This window comes from Protopterus annectens, chromosome 12.part0, assembly GCF_019279795.1.
Source record: "Protopterus annectens isolate FY-2018-M chromosome 12.part0, PAN1.0, whole genome shotgun sequence".
Classification (NCBI taxonomy): Eukaryota; Metazoa; Chordata; order Ceratodontiformes; family Protopteridae; genus Protopterus; species Protopterus annectens.
The window spans coordinates 1,281,594,847-1,281,616,919 of record NC_056746.1 but is presented as its reverse complement, the minus strand read 5'-3'; the positions used below and the strand labels follow the sequence as shown (position 1 = coordinate 1,281,616,919).

Here is a 22,073-nt window from a genome sequence, read left to right as displayed (position 1 = left end):
GTATGCCTGATGATAGAGTCACCTATTACAAGTGTATCAGGAGTGTTGTTTAGCCTTAAGGGCTGTGACTGTTCGGCACACTGGCTTTGTGAGCTATGTGTTGCACGTGTTTTGTTTTGGGGTAGCGGTTGCTTGGGTGTCTGCTTTGGAGGTCTCTGCTGCTTAGGCAGAATTTTATTTAGAGCCTCCAAGTATGTTTTTGTGTGTTTATGTGTTTGGTTTGCTGTCGTGGTAGGTCTATGTGAGACTGGAATTGTAGTGAGTGTGGTTTCCTTCTCCTCCTGACTGGTTACGCCAGTACTGAGTTGAGAGAGCTTAGCCTCCAGTTTGGCTATATGGTTGCATCTCTCACATGTGTTGGAATTTGTTGGGAGGAGGAGAGGGTTGTCTGTGTACATTAGGCAGTTGTAACATTGCCTCAAGATTCCCAGGTTCACCAGCTGGACTGGAGAGGAGATTGACAACTGACCTTTGGACATGCTATAATAGTATTGGGAATTCCTTTATAATTGAAAAAACGGGCCAATGGGGAACAAGTTACTCAAGGGGAGTTTGTGAGGATGTAGTGCTTTTAATTTTTTAGTGCTGACTTATATAATTGCTTTAGTGAGCAAGTGCTAGGCTTTAGCATAGGAATAGGGTGTTTATTATGAGAACTAGATCAGTTCCAAGGCTCAAACCCAAATAAGTGGCGCTGCTCGATGCCGTGCTATGCACAAAATCATGCAAAGCCGCTCTACAGCGGGTTTTATACAGGTGGACTTGAAGGAGCTAGAAATTGGCCCAAAACAGCCAACAGACTACCAGATTCCTGCGCTGGGAACACTCCTCCAGGGACAGATAGGCTGCTCCAAGCTCCCCACTGTCACTGGTGAACAAAGAAGCCTCCCTCTATCCAAGAAAGGAAATGGCAACACAGGAACTTTCCAAAAGTCCAGAATACAGCAAAGCCTGTATTTGGACTACTCTAGGTCAGGAAAGATGGGAAAAAAGGATAACTTTTTTTTTTTCTTTTTTGCAACAAACAGCAGGAAATTGCAATAAATCTGTAACACAGGCTAGCGCACTTGAGTGTGTAGCCTCAACAAGTAAATGCAACAAACAGGACAAACTTTAAAAGTGCAGGTGCAAAAACAACTTTAGACAGTTTAAAACAGTTCAAGAAGCAGAAATATTTGCAGTTTAGCTAGATCGGACTGTCGCCTAGGTAGTAGCAGGAAAAAACAATTTTATCAGGTTAGCAGTTGCTCTTTTAGCCTGTCTGCTGCTAGCACCACTCTTCAGGACCACGAGGAGCTTGGCTGAGTAGTAACAAGTGCAAAAACCTCACCAAAGCGGGTTTTATACAGGGGGATTTGAAAGAGCTAGAAATTGGCCCAACATGGCCAATAGACTACCAGATTCCTGTGCTGGGAACACTCCTCCAGGGATAGATAGGCTGCTCTAAGCTCCCCACTGCCAGTGGTGAACAAAGAAGCCTCCCTTAATCCAAGAAAGGAAATAAGTGCTATCCTAGTGACTCATACTTGTTAATACAATTAAGCTAATTAAGCACCGTCACATAATTTAAAGGTGTAGTCCTAAAATACTGAAGTCAAACAGTTTGTTTTTTGTTAAGTCATTAGGTAAAATGAGTGCCTTAGTTTTATAAAAAAACAAAGTTCTGTTGTCTTATAGTTTCATAGTTTAGTACTAGGCATATATAAGCCTAGCCATAGTGATGTGGCTTTCGCCATCCCATGTACTGGTACAAAAGTGTACAGAATAGATGTAGAATACTGTGCCTCTGTCTAGTAGTGACACAGTGAAGACCCCCTTACATAATAGAATTAGTTTACTGTGCTTCTGTCTAGTAGTGACACAGAGATGACCCCCGGGGTAAACCTACGATCTCCCATCCACTCGTCAAGATTTCTCTTGAAGAGAGTCAGTGAGGGGCTCTGCCTAACATGAACTGGGATTCTGTTCCAGAGTATGGGAAGCCTCTGAGTTATGAATCTGTCCCTCCAGCAAGTCCTATTCATATTTGTGCTGAGGTTTAAATCTTTAGCTCTCGTGGTTCTGATGGATTTGGATTTTTTGAGGTGGAGCATGTCCATCAATTCCTGATTGGACATGGCCTTGTACGTCAGGCACAGATCACCTCTGAGTAGGCGGTATGCTACTGAATAGAGCTGGAGTTTCTTTAGTCTGGCAGCATATGACATATGTTGGAGACCCTTGATCCTCTTGGTGAGGTACTTTTGGGGTCTCTCCAGCTGTTGCAAGTGCCGGGTGAGGTACATACCAAATGGGGCATTGAACTCAATCATGGGCCTGATAAGGGAGGAGTATAGGGGTACAATGACCTCCTTTGATCTGGATGTGAATCCCTTCATGATAAGGTGGGCAAGGTAGAAAGTCTTTCTAACCACTTTGGCAATGTGGGTGTCAAATGAGAGGTCACTATCGACTTATGACCCCAGGTCTCTGATTACTTTTTCCATACTCAGTGCGTTACTGTCTATGTGATAATTTGTGGGTACTTTGTTTTTCCCAAAGGGGATGACTATACATTTTTTGGCATTTAGTTTAAGGCCATGACTCCGGCACCAGTTTTCCGTTTCAGTGAGGCCTTTCGGTAGGATGTATGTGTCAGCTGGTGTATCGACTATGGCGCCTAGTTTGCAGTCATCTGCGAACTTTGTCAGCCACAACCCTCCCATGTTTGCTTTCACATCTGAGAAATAAATGCCGAACAAGAGGGGTCCCAGGACAGAGCCCTGTGGGACACCACGTGTGACTGGCTTTGAGTCTGACATGGCTCCAGCGATTTTGACTTTATTGGTTCTATCCTCTAGCCAGTTTGCAACCCATCTTGTGACATATGGATATACATTTAAGCTGTTGAGCTTGTCTATGATGCCTGAGTGGGGTATTGTGTCGAAAGCTTTAGCCAAGTCCAGGTAGGCTGTATGGACTGCTTTGCCCTTGTCAATGGCTCTAGTGACTGTTTCAAAAAAGTCAACCAGGTTCAAAAGGCAGGATCTGCCCTTTACAAAGCCGAACTGGGTGGGATCAAGTGTCTGTAGGTCCCCAATGTCTCTGTTTATGAGTTCCATAATGATTCTTTCCATAGCTTTGCAGACCAGGCTGGTTAAGCTTATGGGGCGGTAGTTACCAGGGTCTGTAGAGGTGCCTCCTTATGGAGTGGGACCACTGTTGCTGTACGCCAGTGTTCAGGTACATATCCTGTAGTAAGGCTAAGGTTAAATAGCATTTTTATGTGCGGGTTTAGCTCCTCTTGGAGTTCACGTAGCACGCAACCCGGGATACCGTCAGGTCCCATAACAGAACATTTAGTAAATTAAATAGTATTAATTAAAATCGTAGTTAGTTCACTTTACTTATAACTAATGTTCAGGGACCCGTGGAAGTAGTAATCTTTTCATAAAAAACTGTGTTGTGTAATGTTTCTTTTAGCCTATAAAAGGCGGGTGTAACTTAACAATTTTAACCTCCCTAGGGCTAATGAGCATCTATTATTTAACCATCCAACAATAATACAGTTTACCGGAGTGTGCACTGGACTACTGATTGCTATAAGCTTGTTTTACTCAGCTATTAAACCTTGTTGGACTTTGCAGTGTATGCTCGTCTTGTCTTGTGTCATGCTTTATTCGCTGTTCTGCCCATCCTATACCCTCTGCCTTATCATCCTGTCACTATAGCTTAAGTTAAGCTGCAATAGCTCTGTAAATACGATTGCAGATACTTTCATAACTAGATTTCTACTTTGTTAGACACTCTTTTATGTTTTATACCATTTTTACCTGATTAATATTGTTTTTGTACTCTTTGTACTTTAAACCACAACCATAACTAGGGTGGGGTAAAAGGCACACCCACTGTTAGGGTGTGCAATCAGCAGGTGCCGATGGTGCAAGAGTGCAGTGCTGGCATTCATGTATAAATACCAGTACTGCATTTGCAGTAATGTTTGAAGTGTTTAGGTGCTCAGTCTGGTATTTTAACTGAAGCTGCTTGTTACATTTTTTGCCTTCAAGTGTAAAAAGCAAGTAAAGACCTTGATTCTTTTTTTGCTGCTCAAGGTGTTGGGAGGGGGTGGTATTTTCTTTTTGTCCTCCATCAAGGTGAACTTGTTTTGGTGCTCAACTTAAAGTTGAAGTGGAGAATTGCACAGGGCAGCAGGCAAACTAGCTGTGGTTCTGCTGTTAACTACTTCTTTGTCTACTGTTATTTTGATCTCACTTTTCTTTGGCTGAGTCTGAAAACAATTCACCTGAATCAATGTTCTACCTGCACAACAAATGGAAAATATAATAGAATAAATACATTTAACAACCTAGATGCTGGAGGGGGCCAGTCGGGAAAGGTAAGTGAATAGACAATGCAGGCTTTCCTATCCTCAGAGGAATGAGGCTTTCTGAACCACTGTGATTATGTCTCATAATGGAGGCTAGGTGAATTCAACAGGAGCATGGGGTCACCTGCTTGTAAGAAGTTCCAGCCACTGCTTGTTCTGCAGCTGGGATGATGTGTGGAAACATATATGTGCCAAACAATCCCATCAATGCAATCCATACCACAGTGCATGCAACAGGGGTCAGGGATCCCATGCAGAAAAATGTTGCTTGTGTACTTGGGTGATGGCTTTGGCACAAATAAACTGATAATCAGTATGCAACGGGAAGAGAAATGAATAAGAAAAATAAAAAGACTGCGTTGGTGTACCGTACTGATATGTGGCATATAATGGTACGGCTTAAAGGTTTCAGACTATACTCAGGTAAAGATCTTCACCCTGTGTGTTTGATTTCTTTAGTTTCAGCTTGCTTACTATACAAATCATTTCATCAGTGTTCCTGCATTAATTCTGACTGCTTAGAAACATTATTTATTTTATTGGATTTAGCAATTGAATTAGCCCATCAGGTCTGAGCATGTTTACACTGCAGGTCACTGAACAAACGCTGATGGACAAAAACAGCAGTCAGTGAAACCAAATAATAGAATTTTTTTTCTATTCCCATATCAGTTGAAGATAAACTGCAGATGATCCTGGATGAGTATAAACATGGCAGAGTGGATAGTATCGTTAAAAAGTGTACAAGTGAAAAAGCTGACAGAAGGCTAACCATATAGGAATATAACTCGAAAGGTAGAATACTGATTTGGTAGAAAAGGTTTTGTGGCTGTGAAAAAAGAATACGGAAGTGAGTGAGTGCTCATTTGTGTGAAACAGATATGTCTTAACTTACATTTTACACGTTATGTAAGTAGGAATATAACAGAAAATTCATGCTTGGATGAAAAGGTGGCAGTTGTGAAGATGTGTAAGACTGTTATAGTAATTAATTTATGTGAGTATTGGTAGCTTATGGATAGAGTAAGGGATAGGTAAGGGGATAGATTTATTGCTTTGTATGTTTGGTGGTCTGTGTTTTGTGTAGCAGTGTTGTTAGGGAAAAGAGCTTTAGTAACATAATGTGTATGGTTGGGGTTAAGGACAGGGTTATGGTTAGGGCAGATGAGTAAGGTGGCGCAGACGACTGAAGCCCACACGCTCACCCTTACTGTGCTAATCCCTAACATTAGTAGGTTATACAACAAACAAGCTAAAGCATTTCCATGAAATATCTATTTTTGTGCACAAGGAACTACTGTTTAGTTGCGCAGAGAGTAGTTAAAATTATCTGTAACAGTGGATCACCTAGCTGAGTATGCATACATTATTACAAAGGGGAATAAAAAAGAACTCTGGTGAAGTGTGTGTGTGTATGTGTGTGTGTGTGTGTGTGTGTGTGTGTGTGTGTGTGTGTGTGTGTGTGTGTGTGTGTGTGTGTGTGTGTGTGTGTGTGTATATATATATATATATATATATGTGTGTGTACATGTATATACACACACACACACACACACACACACACACACACACACACACACACACACACACACACACACACACACACACACACAATAGATATATAGCTAGATAAGATAGATACAGATATATGCATAGATATATAGATATAGCCGTACAGTATTATAATTGTCTATAACTAGAGTACTGCAAGCTAAACCTTACATGCATCTTTGCTGATATGTATAATGAAGGAAATACTCATTGAGTATACATGCTATGTGATTCCTATGTGCAAGTTAACTTTCAGCTAACTATGCAGGCAGTACTACAGATAAGCATATAAAATAACAAGAAGGCCTTTAAGCAGTCAGAATAAGAGTACAACAAAAGAGTGAGAGTGCAGGTTAAGCAGTGGTGTTAAATGTAAATGGAAAAGTTGTTCTCATGTAACATCAAGTTAACACCCTGCAGTGCCGAGATGGAGTGGGCTGATGGGTTACTGAAAAGTGTCAACAAGGACAGACAGGTATTGAAGATGGTCATGTAAGGGAAATTGTGAGAAAAAGAAGAAGAAGGGGTTTACGAAATGGAGACAGAGGCAGTGCTTGTACGTCTCTGCAGTGGGGAAGAGAAGTAGTTATAAAGAGGGTGACTGGCTGCGTTGTAACTAAATTCAAGCAGTATTGAAGTTAGGATCATTTGTTTTGGATGGTAAAGTAGTGAGGGGTACGTGTGCCTAGTGGGTTCAATAAGTCAGAACAAACAGAAGAAAAGAAAAAAATAAATAAAGTAAAACAGGTTGCAGAATTTTTACAGGGTATGCACTTATTCTGGAATGCAGCTGACAAAGACAAATGTCATTGTGGGTGACCTAATATATTAAATGTGGATTGGGTCATTGTGACTGCCAGCAATGGCCCAGAGTACACCAGTTCAAAACATATGTTGCTGACTTCTGTAGGGCATAATCTGTCTTGGTGTGGATAATGCTGAGAAATAAAAACAATGATAGATGGACTGAAGGAATGCACATTACAAGGGATACCTTAGCACTATATATAACTTACTAATGTCATTATAGTCAAATAGCTGCAAAGCAAGCAGTTCTTATCTGCTATGAAACATTGTCTTTTTTGATGTAATCTGGTTTGGTGTGTTTTAAAATAAACATCCATGTTACAGTGATAACATAATCTGAACTATGTGGGTGAAATAGGAAGGTAACTGGAAATATTGATTTATGAAAACAAGCAGAGTAAAGTCAGGAGAAGTTATAGCTAACTAGAGAGGAAGCATAAAATAATGGTAGATGTCAAAAATGAGAGGAAACACATTAACTAAGGGATATAGAAGCAAATCCATTGTTCTGCAGAAAACTTCACATTAATTGTGCTTGATAGATTACTTTTGGCATTGAAATTGCTTGGAGAGTTCCTGTCAGTGTGTGTGTGTGTGTGTGTGTGTGTGTGTGTGTGTGTGTGTGTGTGTGTGTGTGTGTGTGTGTGTAAATATATATATATATATATGTATATAATTTTTTTACTCACTATTTTTATAATTTCTGAAGGTGCTTCATTCAAATTGTTTAAATTTTCTTTATAGCACCTAATCTGATTCTCAGCTTTTACTGTACTATAACTTTATCTATTTCATCTGTGTTATTTGGATGCTGTTAGCATTGCCAAACTATGTGATTTGCCACAAAGGTGAAGAACTATTTCCCATCACAGTAAACTGGATTCTGACCTCAGGCATAAAAAACCTCAAACCTAAAGTACATTTGCAACATTTCTGAGTGACCACCTCCCTGCATGAAACTTTTTGCATATTCCACATATTTGCCAAAGTGCGCACTGTGCCATTTTTTTTATCTTAGCACCTCCTTTGTTTTACCCACTGCTGATGTCTGAGTCACTGACCTATAGTTTCCTTGGTTGTTCTTTGTTCCACATTTGTGGATAAGAACCATATTCTCTGAGGCCACCCTTCTCTATGGGACCTGTTGAATAGTTATATTGAAGGTTTCGAAAAATCGTCATGGTCCTCCTTTGGATGTTTGTCAGGACCCCACCTAGTCTCTATATATCTGGGTGTCACTTAGTGCAGAAGGTGAAGTCTCTGACCTTTGGATGTTTGTCAGGACCCCTCCTAGTCCCTACATATCTGTGTCACTTAGTACAGAAGGTGAAGTCTCTGACCTTTGGATGTTTGTCAAGACCCCTCCTAATCCCTACATATCTGTGTGTCAGTGCAGAAGGTGAAGTCTCTGACCTTTGGATGTTTGTCAGGACCCCTCCTAGTCCCTACATATCTGTGTGTCACTTAGGGCAGAAGGTGAAGCCTCTGACCTTTGGATGTTTGTCAGGACCCCTCCTAGTCCCTACATATCTGTGTGTCACTTAGTGCAGAAGGTGAAGTCTCTGACCTTTGGATGTTTGTCAGGACCCCTCCTAGTCCCTACATATCTGTGTGTCACTTAGTGCAGAAGGTGAAGTCTCTGACCTTTGGATATTTGTCAGGACCCCTCCTAGTCCCTACGTATCTGTGTGTCACTTAATGCAGAAGGTGAAGTCTCTGACCTTTGGATGTTTGTCAGGACCCCTCTTAGTCCTTACATATCTGTGTGTTACTTAGTGCAGAAGGTGAAGTCTTTGACCTTTGCATGTTTGTCAGGACCCATCCTAGTCCCTACATATCTGTGTGTCACTTAGTGCAGAAGGTGAAGTCTCTGACTTTTGGATGTTTGTCAGGACCCCTCCTAGTCCCTACATATCTGTGTGTCACTTAGTGCAGAAGGTGAAGTCTCTGACTTTTGGATGTTTGTCAGGACCCCTCCTAGCCCCTACATATCTGTGTGTCACTTAGGGCAGAAGGTGAAGCCTCTGACCTTTGGATGTTTGTCAGGACCCCTCCTAGTCCCTACATATCTGTGTGTCACTTAGTGCAGAAGGTGAAGTCTCTGACCTTTGGATGTTTGTCAGGACCCCTCCTAGTCCCTACATATCTGTGTGTCACTTAGTGCAGAAGGTGAAGTCTCTGACCTTTGGATATTTGTCAGGACCCCTCCTAGTCCCTACGTATCTGTGTGTCACTTAATGCAGAAGGTGAAGTCTCTGACCTTTGGATGTTTGTCAGGACCCCTCTTAGTCCTTACATATCTGTGTGTTACTTAGTGCAGAAGGTGAAGTCTTTGACCTTTGCATGTTTGTCAGGACCCATCCTAGTCCCTACATATCTGTGTGTCACTTAGTGCAGAAGGTGAAGTCTCTGACTTTTGGATGTTTGTCAGGACCCCTCCTAGTCCCTACATATCTGTGTGTCACTTAGTGCAGAAGGTGAAGTCTCTGACTTTTGGATGTTTGTCAGGACCCCTCCTAGTCCCTACATATGTGTGTGTCACTTAGTGCAGAAGGTGAAGTCTCTGACCTTTGCATGTTTGTCAGGACCCCTCCTAGCCCCTACATGTCTGTGTGTCACTTAGTGCAGAAGGTGAAGTCTCTGACCTTTGGATGTTTGTCAGGACCCCTCCTAGTCCCTACATATCTGTGTGTCACTTAGTGCAGAAGGTGAAGTCTCTGACCTTTGGATATTTGTCAGGACCCCTCCTATTCCCTACATATCTGTGTGTCACTTAGTGCAGAAGGTGAAGTCTCTGACTTTTGGATGTTTGTCAGGACCCCTCCTAGCCCCTACATATTTGTGTGTCACTTAGTGCAGAAGGTGAAGTCTCTGACCTTTGGATGTTTGTCAGGACCCCTCCTAGCCCCTACATGTCTGTGTGTCACTTAGTGCTGAAGGTGAGGTCTCTGAATTGGTAATGAGCTGCTTCATGTAGTGAAGAACACATGCTTTTATTAATTATATCTCTTTTTTCCTACTGTGTAACTCTGAGCAAATTACTTAACTATACAGTGCTCCCAGGTCACTAATGAAGAGACACATATGTCCAGTGGGCTTACCTAGTTAACAAATAGATAAAATAAAATATTTCCCTCTTGTGTTGCCTTGCCTCAGTATATATATTTTTTTTCTGTCACCTCCCCCTTAAATCCCACCATTGCATAAACTGCTACTGCTCCACTATCCTTGCTTAGTACCCTGCCTCACTCCTTTACTATCACTAGTCCATGTTTCCATTATTCCAATCATGTAGGTCTCAGTACATTTCTATTCCTTCCTAGTCATCTGGCATTCATGAGCCCCTCACCCCACCCCTCTTTTCCCAGCCTCCCATTCCCCTTTTATTTCTATTTTTATGCTCATAAACTTCTTCAATCCCTTAACCATTTGTTTAATACTCATCTGCCACCATATCATTCCTTTGGTGAGTTCCCTCTTTATCCAGTTGGCGTTTGTGTGGCATGGCTTTCTTGCTATGAATCCACACTTTCTTGTGTCCCATCACTTCCAGACATTTAAAAGCACTTCCTTTCATCAATGATTCTGTAACTTTCTCTGCAGCTGGGCACACTGACAGGTTCATTGTTTCTAGTCTACGTTCTTACTCCTACTTCTGAGAAGGGTTCTAAATCTGTACCCTTCAAAATCATACAATTGTCTCCTAATTTGTTGAAATGTTGGTAACTGGTAATGGTTCTCTTCCACAGTAAAATTGCATTAGGCCCCTGCTGTCTTATGGATTCTGGAGATCTTTCATGAACTTTTTCTGTGAAAGGACTGGGATCATCTCCCTAATCCAGAAAGTTATTCTGGCTAAGTTTGATGATTCCCCATCTTCCTTCATAAGTATTAAGCAAACATTTTCATTTTGCATATTTGCCTTCCCACCATCCTCCTCTGGTAGATTTCAGGTACTGATCAAAGCCCATTTTTACAGACAAAAGAGAGCCCAAGACAGATATGGTGACTAATTTGAAGGGCAGAGCACTGTATCAGCAAATGGAAATTAATTTGAATCTGATTTATTTGAATTTCAGCAATGCATCTGTCCTCATTTTTGAATAAGGCTGTTAAAGTAGCAGAGATATGGCCTTTGGCATAATAATCTCTCAAAGACACTAACTACAGAATTACAGACAAGTAGGGTACACCTAGGGTCTGCTGCAGATCACTACTGTGAAATCCATTTAATTGGGACTGACAGAATAGACAAATTATTTACTTATGTTGTCATAACTTCCACCAAGGTTTAATAACCTGAGTGAATTGCTAATTATTGGATGCATTTCTCTATATGGAGAAATGAGAGAGACTCTGTCTCATGTAAATAAAAGACAAATTTTAGAGTTGTCAATTTGGTTCATAGGTTCATGGGTAGGTACTAGGCTATCAGCCCTAGGGCCTATATAAACCTAGCCAAAAGGTACCCTGGCTTTCGCCACCCAAGAAAATTATTTTCTTGTGCCCCTGTCGAGCAAAGCCATAGAGGTGATCCCTGCAGTGAATTTCCTATTTCCCTTCCAATCATCAAGATTTTTCTTGAAGAGTGCTAATGAGGAGTTTTGTTTGATTTAGATGGGTAGTTTGTTCCAGAGTATGGGAAGTCTCTGGGGCAGGAATCTATCCCTCCAGCATGTTCTGTTTATTGTGGTGACAAGTTTTAGGTCCCTAGAGCATGTAGCTCGGAGGGATTGGGATTTCTTTAAGTGGCGCATGTCCAACAGCTCTGGGTTTGACATAGCTTTGTATGTTAGGCAGAGATCACCTCTGAGTAGGCGATATGCGACGGAGTAAAGCTGGAGTTTTTTGAGCCGGTCTGTGTAAAACATCTGTTTGAGGCCAGTAATCCTATTTGTGAGGTATTTTTGCTGCCTTTCCAGTTGTTGTAGATGTCTTGTGTGGTACATACCAAAAGGGGCACTGTACTCTATAATGGGTCTAATGAGTGATGAGTTGAGGGGAACAATGACCTCTTTTTTCCTGGATGAGAAACCTTTTGTGATGAGGTGTGCCACGTAGAAGGATTTCCTGACTACTGTGGTGATATGATCATCAAAGGAGAGACTACTATCCACCTGTGTCCCAAGGTCTCTTATCGCACTTTCTGTGTTAAGTAGACTATCACCTATGTGGTATCTCATGGGTACAGAGTTTTTACCAAAGGGGATGACAATGCACTTTTCTGGCATTGAGCTTGAGGCCATGGCTTTGACACCAGGCATCTGTCTAAGTGAGGCCCTTTTGTAGGATGTCCACATTGTGAGGAGTTTCAATTATGGCTCTTAGTTTGCAGTCATCTGTGAACTTTGTTAGCCAAAGACCTTCTGTGTTAGCCTGTACTTCAGAATGACACCAGAAGCTTAGCCAATTGCTGAAGTCAATCATTTTGTCCTTGTACTGTGGTATCATTCTGGGTGATGGCAGGATGCTACTCTGGGCTAGGGTCATACCTGCCTGGGCTACAAGATTGGAGAGATCCTCCATGTCTCTTTTCATGTAGTCCAGGGAGGTATGTCCTAGGTCATTCACACCAACATGGACAATGACAGAGTCATATTTATACTTGTTGTAGAGTGATCTGAGTGCGTTCATCATGTGGCGGATCCTGGCACCTGACAGGCAGCTGACAGTAACTTTCTCCTTGTTTAGCCTGGTGTGTGGAACATCAGTGTGCCTGACTATAGAGTCACCTATGACTAGAGTGTTGGGTACGTTGTTATGCCTTATGGGCTGTAGTTGAGTGGCACACTGAGTTTGTGGGCTATGTGTCATATGGGTTGTGTTGGGGGGGTGGAGGTTGCATGCATGTCTGCTTTGGAGGTCTCTGATGCTTGAACAGATTTTTATTGAGAGGCTCCGCAAATGTAGGTGTGTGTTTTGTGTTGCTATGTATGTGTTTTGGTGGTGTAGGTTTTGAGGGACTATGTGATGAGTGTGGTGTGTTTACCTTCTCCTCTTGACTGTCTAGTCCACTCTTGGGTGAAGAGAGCTTTGCTTCCAATTTAGCTATATAAGTGCATCTCTCACAGGTTGTAGTGTTGGGTGATAGGAGGAGAGGGTTGTCTGTGTACATGAGGCAATTGCTGCATTGCCCCAAGATGCCCAGATTCATCAGGTAGACAGGAGAAAACACCGGGAGCTGACCCTTAGACATGACTGGATAGGTGCTTATTTATTAAGTACTAAAAACTGTTTTCCTCTGGACAAGTGAGGAAAGTTGAGTGCTGTAGTAATTTGTAGCTTATTTAGTGCTTACAATGAGTTCTAAACAAGTGCTGAGCTCACAGAAACAGATTTGAGTGCTAAATCTAAAATATTTACTAGTTCTAAGGGAAAATTTGAAGAGCTGACTTTATGGTCTGTTGATCTCGACAAAAGGGACTTCATTAAAGCTTCTGTAGCAGATCATATCTGATAGAATTTCATACTTTCGGCATTTCACGTTTTCAAAGGGAAGAACAAATCATCTTTTCCCCTCAGAGGTTACAGCAATAATCATCCTTCTCAGATACCTTCATCAGTTACTGGCAAAGCAGAAGAATAACAGGAAAAAATATGCTTCTCGGGAGGCTGGCACATCGATCTACAGGTGTTCTTCTGTTTGCTACACTGCTGTCCCTGGGTTTGACTAGCACAACAGATGGTCTACTAACAGGATAGCCTCAAGCCACTAGAATCTACCTCTCAATATCAAGTATGAAGGATGGGGGGAATGCTAGCATTATAGCTCCCCCTACTGGACATCAGGGAGATAGCCAGCATGGCTGAATCACAATGGGAAATACAAGCAGATGGCATATACTGCACATACTCTTACAACATTGCATACAAAATTACCTAAAGGTGTAGTTCCATCAGATGTTCTTGTCTCTGGCTCATCTCCCTGGTGTATAGCAGCCAAGCTTTGATAACCACAAGACTTGATCCCCTGAATAGCATGGTCCTATCCAGTGAGGAGTCTAGCTAGAATATTACTCCAGGTGTGTGGAATCAGGAAAGGCCCTTATCTTAGTGCTGAGGCTACAAACATGCCTTTTAAGGATTACAGTAAGAAAACAAATGCCATGTATTTGGACACAATATGTGGTGCAGTGTGACAACTCTTTTTGAGGGTGGCATTTTCAACACTTATCAAAGTGAAATGGAACTTGGGTTACTTACAGTAGATGTTTTAAAAGTAGTCCAAATTTATGCAAAGTAACTGACAGTGCCATTCTGTTGCAGAGCATTTCTTTATTAGTTTACCTTCAGAAAGACAGAAATGCGTTGCTGCAATGTACGTATCTGCTTCACAAATGATGTGCAGATGCATTGCCTTCTTGCCTTTGCTTTTTAGCAGAATCCTTGTTTCTACTATAGTTAATAAAAAAAATCCCTCTGACACTCGGCTAAGCACAACTAGCAAAGGTTGGCATCTGGGGAGGCACCAGTGTTAGGAGTTACCAAGGTGAAGGAGAGGAAAGGTATAAAACAAGTGAGGATTCTAATTAAATATCATAGCAAAAGAAGCTAAAAAAAGTTAAATGGTATGCCCTCATTAACAGGATAGTTAACACAGAGGGGAGAGTAACAGGATAGTTAACACAAAGGGGAGGGAATTCTGCCCAAGGTTATAATTAATTATGCAGAATAAGGTTTGAGTGTAAACGTGTCTCTGATTGTCCAGAGTTAACTCTGTGACAAAGTTGTGGGGTACCAGCTGCATGGTTGATGCAGATGAACATCTTCACAGGAGCGCTGAATGCCTGTTACGGTCTAGTTTAACCCCTGGTAGAAACTGCTCTAGGATTAAAACATACCTCTAGCATGAGTGACAGGGCATTTTAGAAAAGATGGTTGGGTGGCAGAAAAAGTGAGAAATTTGAAATGACACAGTGAAACTAAATAAAAGTTTGATAGAGAGAACTATATATTTCAAATCTGCTTTTTAGATTGCTATAGAATGCAAGATAGCAATGTATTTAATATTGATAGCAGGTTTAAAATGAACCTTCTTGGAAGGTAACATATTTTTTTTACTTTGTTTTTGACATCTACCCTGAAGACTGAGCGGAGTCATGAGCTTTCAGAAATATTGCCTTTAAAAATACACAAGGAATTAGCTATACTTTCCTCAAAACAGTATCGGCCAACAAAAATAAAGTGCTGCACAGTTTTTCTTATTGACTGAAGTTGACAGCTGGAGAGCTGAAGCCATGACTAATAATTAAAAATAATTTGTTTTTTGACAAGAAAAAATGATAATTTTTTTGTTGTTGATAAGTGAACCTTGACTTAAATAATTTAATTAAGTGAATCTTAACTTAAATAATAATTTTCATTAAAATTTATTGTACCATTCAGCAGCAACTCATGCTTACGTATGTGTTATTCCTACAAAATCAGAAACTGCAAAAATATAGGCTGATCAGTATTCTATACAAAATTATGAGATGTGTGCCTGGCTCTGTGTCTGTGGCATGAGGGTTAAAACCATGAATGTGACCTAAATGAGCTGAATTTGAGTACAGGTGGGGTGCCGGAAGACAGAAGTGGGAGCTGTGAGTGAACGATAGTATTGGCTCACCTGTTTTTGGGGCAGGGAGAGATGGCTCCTGGTCTGGCAGTAGGCTGCATGAAAGCCAATAACCATAGGAGTGTAGGATTGGAATCCGAGCCAGTGACTGTGGCTGTCAGGAGGAATGTGTGTCATGGCACACATTTATTAGGTAGAAGTTTGGATTCCCTTTGGTAATGCAGTACCAATGTCACCATCAGGAGGAAGGGTGGGGAATATGCCTCCACAGTCTACATCTAGAATGATTTGGACCACTGACTGGAGAAAGCACCTGCCAGTTGGACCTACATAGATAAGGAAGCCTTTGGGTCCAGATTTGGAGGATAAGCCAGACTCATCCATCTGGTGGGATGGAGCTGCCTTGGTCATGGCAAGAGTAGATAGGTACAGTCTCTCTCAGCGATGGGTCAAGTAAGAAAGCCAGATGCATCCGGCAATTGTCAAGGGTGCTTACCTCTGCTGTGTTGCAAGCAGATGTGGGGGTGCATGTTGGAGGCATAAAGTGCCTTCAAGCTGCCTGGTTGATGACCTCCTCCAAGTAGATCTTGCCCTGTTCCAGGGTTGGAGACATAAAGTGCCTTCAAGCTGCCTGGATGATGACCTCCTCCAGGTAGATCTTGCCCTGATCCGGGGTTGGAGGCATAAAGTGCCTTCAAGCTGCCTGGATGATGACCTCCTCCAGGTAGATCTTGCCCTGATCCGGGGTTGGAGGCATAAAGTGCCTTCAAGCTGTCTGGATGATGACCCCCTCCAGGTAGATCTTGCCCTGATCCGGGGTTGGAGGCATAAAGTGCCTTCAAGCTGCCTGGATGATGACCTCCTCCAGGTAGATCTTGCCCTGATCCGGGGTTGGAGGCATAAAGTGCCTTCAAGCTGCCTGGATGATGACCTCCTCCAGGTAGATCTTGCCCTGATCTGGGGTTGGAGGCAGAAAGTGCCTTCAAGCTGCCTGGATGATGACCTCCTCCAGGTAGATCTTGCCCTGATCTGGGGTTGGAGGCATAAAGTGCCTTCAAGCGGCCTGGATGATGACCTCCTCCAGGTAGATCCTGCCCTGAACCTGAATGAATGTTAATGGTAGTCAATCAGTTGGGCATTTGTCATCAGATGGAGGCTTGATGACTGGCAGCTAGAGGGTAAAAAGTATATAGAAAAAATCATGAGGGCCGTCATAGTGGAGCTTCTCCAAACTGACAAAGGGGCCCTAATAAATTGCCAATGGGCCCTTTGTCTGTTAAAAATGGAACAGTATGCATTTATTAAGGGGAGATATTGCCTATTGAATTTTGTGGCATTATTTGAAGAGGTAACAGTAGCACTTGTAGGGTTTGCAGTACATACTGTTTACCTTAACCAAGTATTCTGATATGAGCACATTTCATTGAAACATGCTGAAGTCCTCTAAGATTTTATACAAAAACTATACACCTGGTTCAGTAATCACATTTCATTTAATATCAGTACATGCAGCATCATGAAACTTGGCAAAAAGGGCATTCGTTATTCTTACAAAATAATTAGTTAACACATAAAAAAATGGAACATCGTTAGATATCTATAGACAATAGTAGAGAATAATTTATATTCCTGGGAAATCTGTGGTAACTGTTACGGGTCTATATTACAACATCGAACTGCTGTAATATCGAACACCAAATAAGCGACACTTATTCATCAAAACACATTTAAGCGATTCAATGAATACTTTACAGGGCAAAGGTGTAGTTGGCCAGCTATACAGTGTTGTCCTTTTCTCCACTGTAGTGCAATCACGGAGTTGGTATATTTAGTTAGGGGGGTGTGGGGAGTGTGGGAGGTGAAGCCCCCCACATAGTTATGTTTGTAAGTGTGTGTGTGTGTGTGTGTGTGTGTGTGTGTGTGTGTGTGTGTGTGTGTGTGTGTGTGTGTGTTTGAGCAAACAAATTCTTTCCCAGGGAAAGAATTTGCTGTTTTGACCATTCGTGCTTTAGTGCGATTGGTCTTTACGTGTTGACAGAGGCATTCGCTTAAACGCCTCTTCAGTGTTATAATATAGACCCAACTGTTACTGCTATACCTCACTGACCTAACCTAGTGCAAAACACAATAATGTATTTTGTGGCCTTTAAGCAAAGCCACTTGTCAGAATTTGAAAAAGTACAGTAGGTCCTTTCCGAGAAAAATCATATGGTTGGAAAACCTGAACTATTCTGAAAGTTTCAGGAACTGTCACTATGCTCTGTTTTGTACAGGGTCCAAACAGAAAATCTCTGCTTAGTTTATAAGGTAATGTCTTTCCATCTGTGTTTGACTGTCTATGCCTGGAATGCATTGCAGAGAGAACTAACATCAGATTGGAGAACCCAATATTATAAATAAAAATAATACAACAATGTGACAGACTCAACATAGTGCCTTCCATGACTATGGAATAAGCTTCAGTGTATTATTAGGAGAAATCAGTCATTTTTTTCTTTATTTCTTAGAGCATTTAAAGTGCAAAACCACAGAATAAACAAGTATAACTAGAAGGAAAGAAAGCCTGTGCACTGCACTGCCAAAGATAAGACTTTGTGAAGCACAGAGAATCAAATTTTCACCTCAGGTAGGAAAAAAAAGAGAAAAATTAGGTTATATCCCACACCCTTTAATAGCATGGCTCTTCTTACTTGCAATGGCTTAGGAGTGCAAAGTACAAACACATGCCTCTAGGCATTTGCAACAGCATATCATGGTGAGAGACTGACACTGACGTTTCGCTAACTCCCACAAGTATCATACCTCTCAACATCTTGGCCCAAGAAATCTGGACAAAATAATAGGGGGAACAAAGACCCAAAAAATAGAGACAGCTTTTAAAAATTGTTCTTATAAACTTAGAAAGTTGCTAGAATAAAAGGTTTTGTGTTAGCATAGATTTTTAAAGGTTATAAAGTCTGATACTTTATAACCTTTAAAAATGTATGCCAACACAAAACCTTTTATTCTAGCAACTTTCTAAAGTCTGATACTGTACTGCGGTGGTGGTGATGTGGTAGTGTTGTCGCCTCACAGTTAGACGTTGCCCGTTCGATTCTCAGTTAGAGCGTCTTCTGTGTGGTGACATGCGTGAATAGGCATTCCTTCATTGAAGGTTGTGCGTTAGGCCCAGCAAGCCAGCATGTAAAACTCTACTGCCAATCATTAGCAGACCGGAGTTCCGCTGTGGCGACGCCTAACCGGGAAAAGCCGAAAGACACAAACAAAAATCTGATACTCAAATGTCTGTCATTATTTAGTGACTTCAGTCCTCAGTGATTTTCCAGAAACCATAAATTTTATGAGGAACAGACAAAAAATATGAGGTAAAAATCTGGACAGTTGAGAAGTATGACAAATATGAGTTTGTCCATCAGTAAGCTTTTTGAGAAACATCTGCATTTCTGTGTTGCATTGTGCTGGTTCATCCCCGATGGATGTTTTCAACACGTCTTTGTCAAAATTGCCTAAGGAATGGAAAATATCAATTGTAATAACCTTGTATTCATTGGGCAGAACTACAGGCCTGTTAGCCTAAGACTGTTAATAGGGAATGTCTTGAAGGAAATCTGGACAGAAATTTGTCTTACTAGAGGACAACAATCAGCTTGACTTCATGGCCATGGCATGCTGTGATATGAACTTGGGCAACTATGACCAGTTACATAAGAACCTGATAAGGATGTGCCAGTAGTTGTTATCTAAGGTCTTTGAATCTATTCTGCGCAGGCAGCTGCTAGGAAAACTGAAGATGAGGCAGGATTTAAGACTAAGGAACTTGACTGCTGCATGGTTAAATGATTGGACACAAATCATTGTGGTGAAAGGAGCTGTATGAATAAGGACTATAAAGAGCCAGACAAGTGGACAAAGGTACTTTCAGCAAGTGCCGATACTACAAAATAATTTGTCTGAAAATGACTTTTGGAGACCATAGAGACTGCTGTTTTCACCAAGTATTATGTGGCTGTGGCATTGCTACATAAAATGTTGACTGAATGTGGTAGATGTCTTCCACATCAAGGTGCAGGGGGTCCTGACACCGTGCAAAATTTATACTTTTGGGATTTGCTGAAAGTAGCCTATAGTGAAATAATTTTGCAGTGTTTTACTTGCAGCAGTTTCTTTTGACAAGCCAACATAAATCTGAAGGTGGCTAGTGGAGTACTGCAATTGTCAGTCCTGGTCTTGTACTCTTATTTATTTAATATTTGTTCACTAGGTAAGTTGACGCTTGAGACTGTTCAGGTCAGATAAACATGAGACATTGCTGCAGTCTCAATAGCTCTCCCTGTCAGCATTCTTGATCTGTCTCAGAATCATACGTCCCACAACTCTGGAAAAACTAAATTATTACTCTTCTGCATAAAGGTGGCAATACTAGTGACCTCACTAACTACCGGCCCATCTCCATATTTTCACCTCTGTCTAAAATCCTAGAAAAATGTATTCACTCACAACTGCTCCAATATCTCATTGACATAATCTCTTAGCACTCACTCAACATGGTTTTCGTCCAGCACACAGTACAACTACAGCCTTACTTCCATTTACTAACACTGTATACAAAGCTCTTGATGCTGGTCTACTAACTTCAGTTATATTACTAGATCTATCAAAAGCTTTTCATACAGTGTCCCACCCTAAGCTATTATCTCAACTTGAGGCCATAAACTGCTCCCCACACACTTTAAACTGGTTCCACAACTATCTTCACAACAGACAACAATCTGTTAAATGGCAAAACAAACATTCTGAATACCTTATCAACAATACAGAAGTCCCCCAAGGGTCAATTCTTGGACCCCTGCTCTTTAATGTATTCATAAAAAATCTCCATAAAGCTTCCCAGCAAAGTATACTCATTCAATACGCCGACAATTCAGCTATTATCACCTCCTCCAACAACTTCCCAGATCTCCTAACATCAACACAAAAAGCACTCTCATCAATAGAATCCTGGCTTAATGAGGCTCACCTTCTTAATCCCAAAAAAATCAAAACTTCTACTTTTCTCACCTAAACTTCCAACTCTAAACTTTAAAATATTCTCACAAAACAATACTGAAAATGAAATTGTACAAACATCTATACTACTTGGCATTATAATTGACGATAAACTCTCATTTGAGAGCCATATACTTAGCACAATCAAAAAGCTCCATTTTAAGCTAGGTAAGCTCTATAGGCAAAAACTCTATGTGGACAAATCTACCAAACTAAAATTGGCAAACAGTCTTCTTCTCCCTTCTCTCCTCTATGCCAACCCCATTTTCACTAACCTACACTCACATCTCTTAAATACACTACAATCATGCTACTACAAAATGGCAACGTTTGTCTCCATTATGCCAATATGCACTCATCACTGCCTGGCCATTAAACCTCTAAACTGGTTTGAATTCACACACCACCTATATTATACCCAACTAACTCTTACCCATAAATTACTCTACAACCCAAATTATTGCCCTTCTCTTCAAACCACGATACAAACACACACTCCAGGTAGAACTCTAAGATCTTCTAGAAAACAACTCCTAACCATAACCAAACCCAATAAAAGAGCTGGCCAATGCCTTTATTCCCATGCTGTCGCTAAATTATGGAATGCTCTCCCCCATCTATTACCCAATTAGACTCTTTCAAAACTTTCAAAACAGCACTGAAAGACCACTTTCTTAACAACAATCTCTGCTACTGTAATCACATGATTAAACCACCCTGAGTCTTTAGCCCTCAGTCTGCAAAACTGTACACAGTTCTATAAACCATCATGCCATAGGTTAACTTATATGTTAATTTTCTAATTTTGCACACCTGTTTGAATGCTATGTATCTCTGTGATTTAATTTGTAATTATTGTATATGTGTATATATATATATATATATATATATATAAAACCTTCTTACAATTTTAATGTTATGCTATTTAATTTTCTGTTACTGTTTTTGGAGCTTTTCTCCCTGGGCCTCCACTGAAGATGGGCCCTTGGCCCAGTGGACTTTCCTGGTCAACAAATGTCAATAAATAAATAAATAAATGGGGAAATGCAGAACAGCATCATCCTCTTTGCTGATGACATAAACTTTGGCGCAGCAACGGAGGATGGGAAGAAAACTCATCTGGTAAGTCTGACCAAGTGGGGTGAAAGGTGGCAGCCTACACACAGTGAAGACAAATCTAAAGTACTATACCTGGGCCACAGACATCCTTTTGTGAAATATCACCTGGGGAAATAAAATAAATAGCAACCAAGCAGGATTTTTTTCAGTTTTACTCAATACACTATTCTTTTCACCAAGCTATATGTATTGTTTGATAAAACAGGCTCTAGTGAATTCTGCTACAATGAATCACTGCTGTTTGTGCACTTTCACATGTGCGTATGTGTGTTTTTAAATAGTTACCTACTTGGAATCAGAAATATACCCACAGATCTTCTGCCCAGACACACGAAGTCCAATAGTAAAGGTTGCTTGCTAGAATAAAAAAGAAACAAATGGAACTGAAAATTTTTCCTTGATAAAAAAAAAAACACCGTAGTTCACCTGAAATGAATTAGTAGAAAGGAAAACAAACCGTATTAACATAATCATATTTGTGCATTATATATTACTTATATGCTTTCTTTTTATTAACAATTATACACTCAAAAAATACATTACAGACTTAATTCCTGTCTTTCCTCACACCTCACTCTGCCTCTTGAACATAATTCTGCATGTATTGTCCCCACAAATTCCATTTAT

At 40.9% G+C, this 22,073-nt stretch overlaps 1 protein-coding gene across 2 annotated transcripts in view; it reads right to left on the bottom strand.

Moving 5' to 3' along the window:
• LOC122817132 (bactericidal permeability-increasing protein-like) overlaps positions 1-22,073 on the bottom strand; it is a 286,884-nt gene that overhangs the window by 80,281 nt on the left and 184,530 nt on the right. For both annotated transcript variants that reach the window (XM_044090323.1, XM_044090324.1), the window contains exon 12: positions 21,736-21,803. In XM_044090323.1, coding sequence (XP_043946258.1) covers positions 21,736-21,803 — 68 coding nt within the window. The remainder of the gene's footprint in view (positions 1-21,735; positions 21,804-22,073) is intronic.